Raw genomic sequence first — 8,952 nt, forward strand, 5'->3', positions numbered from 1 at the left:
CTTATAGCTAATGCCCTGGGCTACTCGGAACTAGGTGCCATAAAGTCCCTTAGGACCCTAAGAGCTTTGAGACCCTTAAGAGCCTTATCACGATTTGAAGGGATGAGGGTAAGACACTAAGAGTAGCTGATCCTTCTGCATGCCAATGGAAACTGTTAAAGCATGCTAGAACTGATCACACAGTGGAAAGATCACTCAGACACGAGCTCTGTGACGCAGCCGCTGATCTGATCCTCCACGCTCTCCCTCGCACCTGCCCCGTGTGCAGGGGAGTTGCACTAAGCTGCCTCATCACATTAATATCAGCCCCAACCCCAACAACGTGCCGCTGTAGAACATGTTAACACTGGCTCCCTCATCTGGCCTGGCTTACCTGTAGCACTCGGGGTGGCTTTCCGGGCTGTTGGATTTATAGGGAGAATCACCAGGTGCAAAGAAGGGGAATTATAACCCAGAGACCCACCGAAAAGCCTAGGCTGCAGGCAGACAGAGTGCTGGGTAGAAGCAGCAACCAGATGAGGCCTGTGGCCTTGGGGGAGTCACTGAGAAAACAGCCAAGGAGGGACTTGATGACAAGGTGGCAGGCTTGGGACTGGGGGTGGAGCAGAATTTGGCATGACCCCGGGAGAAGAGATGCTTTTCTTTGTATTCTGATTCCTCTCATTGCACCTTGTTGTTCTCAGCCCAGTCCCAAGAGGACTGGCAGCCTCTGTCTGATAGCAAAGCTTTCCCCCCTCACCCCAACCCCTGTGCCCATGCTCTGTGGCCCCTGGCCTCACACCATCAGAACAGCGGACAGTGCTAGGTGACTGCGTATCAGCTAGTTCTGAAATCTCCTGAGACCCCCTGTTCCTTCCTGCTTGGGCGATATACTACCCAAGTCCAGACGATACAAGGGGATACCCCCCGTGTCATTTTAGAAAGGCTTTCTCTTTTGATGCCTTTTCTCTCTTGGCTTTAATGATTGTTAGTGTGCACAGATATATATGCGCACAAACTAAAATGTTGTGTTCCAGAAAATCACATGGACAGCTGGTTTGGTGGTGATAGTTGCCCTATGCTAATCAGAGAGGTCTGTTACTACATATGGGGCCCAAGAAAGCTCCTGTTACTTTAGACGTCGAATACATGCAGGAGAGCAAATCAGAGGATGATTTTCAATGTGCAAACTTCAGAACGTAGGCGTAAGAATGGAGTGATTGCAATGGTCCATAGGGAGTAAGACTGATGGGCAGAACTGGAGCCCAGGACAGTGCGGCTGTGCCCATTCCTCATCTGTGACCCTGGCCGCTGTGACCCTATTCACAGCTGTACAGAAAAGCGGAACTTACGGAGACTTAGGAATGTTATCAGTTTATTTAAACAAACGATGTCTCAATGAGCTCCTGTTTCCTCTAGCACGGTCAGTTTGGCTTCCTAAACCCAAGCTTTCGACAGCCCTCTTGATGCCCTTCTGCAAGAAGGGCAGTTCCAGGACAGTTAATTCATTCTTATTAAAAATGACTTCTGCCGGGTGGTGGTGGCGCATGCCTTTAATCCCAGCACTTGGGAGGCAGAGACAGGTGGATTTCTGAGTTCGAGGCCAGCCTGGTCTACAGAGTGAGTTCCAGGACAGCCAGGGCTACTCAGAGAAACCCTGTCTCGGAAAAAAAAAAAAAAAAAAGGCAAAAAAAAAAAATGACTTCTAAGTCTTTCTCCCACAAGTAAGAGAGACTTGAGCATATTGCTGTTCCAACTAGGCTGAATTCAGAGAGAGTGCATAGTACTCTAAGGTCAACAGTTAGAATGGCCGGAGCGTGAATGGAAGCAGGGTTAAAATGTCTGTCTCTGCTCCCCCTGCTGCCTGCCCACATATTTCATAAGGGATAATAAGCTCTGGTAGTTTTAGAGCTACTAGTCCACCTTGGTGGCTGAACAGGATACAGCTATGAACATTCCATCAAAGGCATTGATTACACCATTGGACCTGAACCTAGTCTCTAACAAGGAACCTGGACCTCCTAAAGAGATCGCCACTACCTCTAGACAGCTCTCAGTATGCCCTGCTGGCACTCTGAACTCTCTCCATCTGGCTGCTCCTTACTGTCACTCTATCACTGTGTCAAAAGCAGTCTCCATGAACCAGCTAGAGCCATCTGTTCAAAGGAAGTGATTTGAGTAGTCCAGATACAGGTGTCCTTTTGGTAACCACCCCCCCTTTCCCACTTAACCCTCTCACCTTCCCTCACCTCTCATTTGCCATGTCCCCCAAAAGTTGGACTTGCCAACTCTCAAGAAGATTAGAAACCCAAAGTCTAGAATAGATTAAGAGGGAGTTTCATTTTTAAAGTACTTACCTGTTTTGGGTTAAGGTAACAGTGGCAAGAACGAGTGTGAGCCCAAAGCTGCAAGTTAAGCCAGTAGTGCTCAGTGGGTCAGCGGGGTAGAAGAACCTCTTTTGGTTGGTGATGGTCAACCAGCAGTGCTAACTAGCTTCTAGTGGAGAGGACTTAGAGATCCATTCCTGAAGCTCTCCATCCCCTCTGTGGAAGAGAAGCTACCTGGCTGGGCAGAGTTTATAGCAAGTTACCCAGTAGTGCCTGTGTTTATTCAAGCATAATTTTCCACGGGGCTTGTGTTGTCATTCAGTAGCTTGGCTTCTCTATGCCAGCATTTGCAAGATACCACCTAACCCTCTCAGTTAGGAGACCTTGGTAAGCCAAACAGCCTCCATGCAGATGGGCTCGACTGTTACCGTGCTGCTCTGGCTCAAGGCTCAGCCCTTCAGGGGAAAGGGGGTGTCAACCTAGCCTGTCCTGGGCACTCACTTCAGTCTTCTCTCCTTCCTCAAACCAAAGACCAGAAATTGCAACAGTCCTTCCTGCTATTGGCAAAGGAACACTATGTCGCTCTTTGCTTTTCTCTCCTCCATAGTGACCCGTCAGACCTTGCTGTGCTGTTAACTCTTGAGGGTATCCACTGCTATGATACATGCATGCATCTCTGTCGTCAGTACATGGTTGTCACTAAAGCCATGTTCCCTCTGCCAGATGCTAAAAGCTATCTCACAGACTATACAACGTGCTGATGCCGAGCAGGAGTAGTCAGTGTGGGGATGGGAAATCTGAGAATTGACACCCAATACTTTTCTGACCAACTAAGTGAAAGTCATATCGATCACTGAGTATAAACTGCCTCTGAAAAACACAAACCCCTCACAGGTTTCTGGAACCCACCCTTGAGTTCTGAACCTAAGCTGCAGAAATCTAGCTTTTTACCAATAATAAATCCCATCATAACGAGGGCACAGGAAGAGAGCTAGGGTAGTGAGTGACCGTGGGTGAGAACTTTGTCATTAGGCTTGTCTTGCCTCTGGGCTGCTGAGATGGACGCAGTGACAGTCACTCTGGGTTGTAGTTAACTCTGTGTCAGTGCTTATGGCTTGGTGGCCGTCATTTACAGCAGAGAAGTGAGGGGCAAATTCCACCAACTCTGTCCGCTGTTTGGTTTGTAAAGCTAACGTAAGGAGTTCTCCAGTACTTGTGATTAATAAATAAAAATACACTGCAGAGGCTGAGATTATAGCTCAAATGAAAAGCCCTCTTCATCCCCTGCACAGAGAGGGAAAAAGTGTATTTTGCAGATACATTTTACTTTATAAGATTTTTTATATTTTGTGAGCAGTGAGGCTCACTTTAGCATTAGACTTATAAGAGTTTGAAGAGATTGCCTAGGGTTAGCTGTTTCTCCCTTGCAGTAAGTAGTTTGCATCCACGTGTTACTTTAACATGTGGACACCATGTAGGGTGGGTTAAACTGAACTTCACAAGAGCTCATCAGCATCCTCGAAGTGGGACGAGTCTACAGAGCAGGTGATAGGCTGACTTGCTAGGAAAATTCACAGATCCAGGCTTCCACACCAGGCGACATGTGCCACACCCATGCATCCACACACATGCCACACACATGCACTCACACGCCACATGCATACATGATCCTGCATGTGCTTGTCCATGTGTGCACATACATGCACACACACATACACATACACATGCACACACACATACACACACACACACACACACACATGAGCTTGTCAATTTGTAACCTGCTTTTCCTGTTTGAGAGGTAACAGTTCCATTGTGGACCATCCTCCTCTGCCTGTTTTGGGTGCTCCCACCAGAGATGGACAGCTGTAGAATGAGGTAAAGATTGAGCCTGATTATCTAGCACCCTTGATAAATGTTCAAACTAACAAGGAGACTCTCCAGGCTGCAGAGATTCTAGGTGCCCTTGCTTGAAGGAGTAGCTACTATGGTCTTGGTCTAAGACTTAAGGAAGAACTGCCTCTCAGTCTAAAGGCCTTCATATTTGGATTGCACATTCAGAAAATGAACAGTCTAAAGGAAGTCTGACTAGCTGTTTCCAGTACAGGACAACACAGTGTCTCCTCAGCCATGTTGTCCAGGGAGGACAGTCTGAAGTAAAAACAATGCTAGCAGGCCAGCCTTTCTGGGCCTTGGCTGCCCGGCTCAAGACAAGGTCTGACCTGGTGACCTCCAGTGTTGCCTTCTGAGCACTGGGCTCTAGTGAACACGGCTGAGATGGAAGGTGCTGCCCGGCTGCCTCGAGTGTAGCAGAACCCAAGAAGTATGTGCTCCTAACGGCTGCTCGGTTTAACTTTGTGAAGCATAGAGTCGAGGCCCTGACTGCACAGAGCTGTCAGCGTATCGAAGGCAGAACGGCAGTGAGCCTTGAGGGAGACTCATGTCTGCTCACATTTTAATCTTAAACTGTTTGGTAGAGGGAATATAGCTTTTTCTTTCTTCCTTGAGACTGCAAAAATCTGCATGCTCAGCTCTTGCCTGAGAAGAGATAACTGCCTTGCATAATTGTAAGACGTTCTGTACTGTGCTAACCCGAAGGGCGGCGCTCTGACTTTGAACAGCTGTGCCTTGTTTTCCAGAAGGGGAATGTCTGTCGAAAGGCCGCTAGTGAGTTTATGTTTGCTCTCTGAATGGAGCATATTTTGTGAGTTGAAAAAAGGAAGTCTGGACTAAGAGAAATTGTTTTTCTGGTCCCAGGTTGATGCCTAGGGGGGAAAAAAACCCTCAACTTGGGCAGAGTTTATATTAACCGAAATAAACCACAACTTACTAAAAATTCGCCCAAATATAGTGCAGAGACATGGGCACTTGGGGTCCCGCTTGTGGACCTGTCTGTCCAGTTACTCTAGTTGCAAAGACAATACATGGCAGAGAAATGCCGTTCCCCTCCTGGAAACAAATAGAATGTGCCTGTGGTTGATTCCTGTGAGCACTCAGCTGCCTCCCTTCCAATGCAGGTGGTGGTGAACGCCTTGGTGGGCGCCATCCCCTCCATCATGAACGTGCTGCTGGTGTGTCTCATCTTCTGGCTGATTTTCAGCATTATGGGAGTTAACCTGTTTGCGGGGAAATACCACTACTGCTTTAACGAGACTTCTGAAGTCCGGTTCGAAATCGAAGATGTCAACAATAAAACCGACTGTGAGAAGCTCATGGAGGGCAACAACACAGAGATCCGATGGAAGAACGTCAAGATCAACTTCGACAATGTCGGAGCAGGCTACCTGGCCCTTCTTCAAGTGGTGAGTGTTTCTGCTTCGGGCCTGGGGCAGGCAGGCAGCCAGCACAGGCCCCATCCTCTTCCTTCCAGGTCAGGATCACTCTTAGGGCTCCTGAGAGCATTATGTTCCCCAAATCAGTCTCAGGGCATTGCCTTTCCCCTGGCTCTCCCGATGCCACTTGGAAGAATCTGGTGAGAGGCCCGGTTCTGTTGAGTGGAAGACAGCACTGCCGCAGACCGAAGGGTGTTAGAGCGGCGTTTCTCAACCTGTGGGTCTCGATCCCGAGTCACAGATCAGATGTTTACATCATGATTCATAACAGTAGCAAGATTATAGTTACGAAGTAGCAATGAAATAATTTTACAGTTAGGGGTCAGCACAGCATGAGGAACTGTGATAAAGGGTCTGAACAGTAGGAAGGTTGAGAGCCTCTAGGCGAGAGGGGCCATCTTCTTTCCCTAGGGCCAAGTGTGCAGTTAACTGGGGAGAAGAGAAGCAGAGAAGCTGAGTGGGAAGGCCAGGGTGATAGAGTACAACGCAGAGGGACAACCGTGCTGTTGTGTACTAAGAACAAGCCAGCGCTACTATGCCGCCACCCCTGCAGCGAGCTCAGCCTCCGGCATGGGTCCCAGTGTGTCAGTTACTAAGCTACTTCTGCCAAAGCTTGTCCCACCATCCCTAGCTTCCTAGTGTCCTCACAGGTGTTGGGAACATTTGCTGGCTGACACCAAACGCTGCATGGGAGCTGGTAGGACATCAGGCATCATGGAGCTGAGGCACAGCCAAGTGCTTCCTGATTCATAACTTGGGACAAATCACTCAGCTTCTTTGATGACCCTTGATTCTGTTGTTGAATGCAGATAATAATGCCTTGCCTAGTTGTTAAGAGAATTTGTGATTTAAAAAAAAAAATCTCAGCACAATGCCTAGCATGAAGTTAATTAAGATAATTGTTATTCTGTGTTTTCACTCCTGTTATTACTATGCCTACATTATTCAGTCTTTTTAAGAATTAAACATAATGGTGCAAAGAAAGCTCCCAGCCTAAGCCAGCCATGGTAAGCTCTCACTGCTAGGTGCAGCAGGAGCAAAGTTAATGAGATAGCTGTGCTCCATCTCATGCCAGCCCCTTTGCTTTTCTGTCAGTTTAAGAAGTTGGAGATTCTTAGGCTTAAGGCTAGAATGGAAGGGTAGGGACCTTGCCTGATGTGGACGAGACCCTGGGTTCAATTCCTAGCACCACAAATAGCTAACTCGTTAAAAGAAGAAATAGGTTGGGCTTGTGACTTAAACCTAAGCAGCTCAAGAAAACAGGTGTGCATCTACTAGGCAGCCTGACAAATGTACGCTCTCCATATGTGCACAGGACAGCCCACAAGTGTCCACTGCCCAAGTGTGCACAGGACAGCCCACAAGTGTCCACTGTCTATGTGTGCACAGGACAGCCCCACAAGTGTCCACTGCCCAAGCGTGCACAGGACAGCCCCACAAGTGTCCACTGTCTATGTGTTCACAGGACAGCCCCACAAGTGTCCACTGTCTATGTATGCACAGGACAGCCTACAAGTGTCCACTGTCTATGTATGCACAGGACAGCCCCACAAGTGTCCACTGCCCAAGCGTGCACAGGACAGCCCCACAAGTGTCCACTGTCTATGTGTGCACAGGAGAGCTCACAAGTATCCACTACCCAAGTGTGCACAGGACAGCCCCACAAGTGTCCACTGTCTATGTGTGCACAGGACCATTTGGCCACAGGCCATCCAATGAGTAAAGCAGCCCCCCAAAAGTCTGGAACCTGGTTGAGCTCAGCGAAGCTGAGAATGCTAAGCTGACTGTTCATGCTCCACCATGCCAGCTCTAGCAGGCTGAAGGAGGGCTGAGAAGAGGCTATTGAGGAAGAAGTCAGTAAGCTAGTCCCAAGGCCACATGGGTGTGTTAGTAAGGGATGAGTTCCAAACCTCTGGGTTTGTCCCTTTAACACAGCTGTGAGTATCCCGGGCACTTGGTGCTTTTCATAGAGTGGCTCCTTGGTGGAGTTCCAAGCATTCACGCACATGGTCCACCTGCCCTCGCTGTGGGCTCTGCTCTCGGACCTTGTCAGCGAGCATCAATCCAGTCACCACCATCTGTTTCTTTGCCAGACTTCAGTGATATTTTCAGGGACTTTACTCAAAGCCTCTTTTGAAATCTTTGTTGATAAAAGTAACTTATGTCTATCTAAGCTGTACCTCCTACCCCCCTCCCCATTTTGTATTCTCATTGAACCTAAGCCTGGCCTTTAGGATCCTGCCTTGGCTCCCAACCACTCCCTAACAGGCACGGTCTAATGACTGACTCTGTTTCCCAGGCAACCTTCAAAGGCTGGATGGACATCATGTATGCAGCTGTGGATTCCCGAAAGGTAAGGACATGCATGGTGAAATGTGGCCAGCTTAAATGATAGAAGGCAAGCTGCGTGGTAGATCCATCAGGAACCACACAGGGCAGAAGAACAGAGGGCCAGAAGTGTCTCTTGGACACTAACTGCTTGTCCTGTTAATTATAGATACTTCCCCTCCTCTCAGTAAATCCTCCCCCTGTCACTGCTTGGTCAGACCCAGCTGGTTACTTGACCCTGGTGGCACTGACTACCCTCATGCCTGGTCCCCATACCTCATCCCACAGGTGACAGTGCCTTTGAAGGGTGGGTAGACCATGGGAGGGCAGAGATAACCCCAAGCTTGTCAGCCACACAAAGGGAGATTAGAGCTGGTGGCTCTGGCATGCTGGAGTCAGCCACCCGATGACCCAGGAACTGACTTGGGTCCTTCCTTCCTGTCCTTCGACAGCCGGACGAGCAGCCAGATTATGAGGGCAACATCTACATGTACATCTACTTCGTCATCTTCATCATCTTCGGCTCCTTCTTCACCCTCAACCTGTTCATCGGTGTCATCATTGACAACTTCAACCAGCAGAAGAAAAAGATAGGTTTCCTCTCCACCCTGCCAGCCGCAGAGGCCAGCCCAGATGAGAGGCACTAGAGAGAGAATGCCTCTCTCTCTCTCTCTCTCTCTCTCTCTCTCTCTCTCTCTAACTCAAATTTCCACCTTATGGTAGCACTAGCCCACTGTCCAGACACCAGCCCCAGAAAACCCCTTTTGTTTGAGGCTGAACTTTGTGGTGTGTGGTTTACAACATTTCCCTGAAGTTTTGCATTCTCAAGGCCACTCCTGTTGGGACTTCCTGTCAGAAGGAGGGACAGAAAAAAGAGGCAGATAGCACCATAGGGAGAGGCAGACCTGGCACGAGTAGCATGGTGGGCATGGAGAGGTCACCCACAGAGGGCTCACTCATGGCGGGCATGGAGAGGTCACCCACAG

General features: G+C 48.9%; 1 protein-coding gene across 7 annotated transcripts in view; it reads left to right on the forward strand.

Annotated features, from left to right (window-relative positions):
* The window catches only part of Scn8a (sodium voltage-gated channel alpha subunit 8), a 182,910-nt gene that overhangs the window by 159,497 nt on the left and 14,461 nt on the right, over positions 1-8,952 (forward strand). For 6 of the 7 annotated variants that reach the window (XM_031356119.1, XM_031356110.1, XM_031356124.1 and 3 more), the window contains 3 exons: positions 5,324-5,608; positions 7,938-7,991; positions 8,419-8,556. In XM_031356119.1, coding sequence (XP_031211979.1) covers positions 5,324-5,608; positions 7,938-7,991; positions 8,419-8,556 — 477 coding nt within the window. Of the gene's footprint in view, positions 1-7; positions 109-5,323; positions 5,609-7,937; positions 7,992-8,418; positions 8,557-8,952 lie in introns of all 7 variants that reach the window. The other variant, XM_031356141.1, reaches the window with a different exon arrangement.

Source organism: Mastomys coucha, unplaced genomic scaffold, assembly GCF_008632895.1.
Source record: "Mastomys coucha isolate ucsf_1 unplaced genomic scaffold, UCSF_Mcou_1 pScaffold11, whole genome shotgun sequence".
Lineage (NCBI taxonomy): Eukaryota > Metazoa > Chordata > Mammalia > Rodentia > Muridae > Mastomys > Mastomys coucha.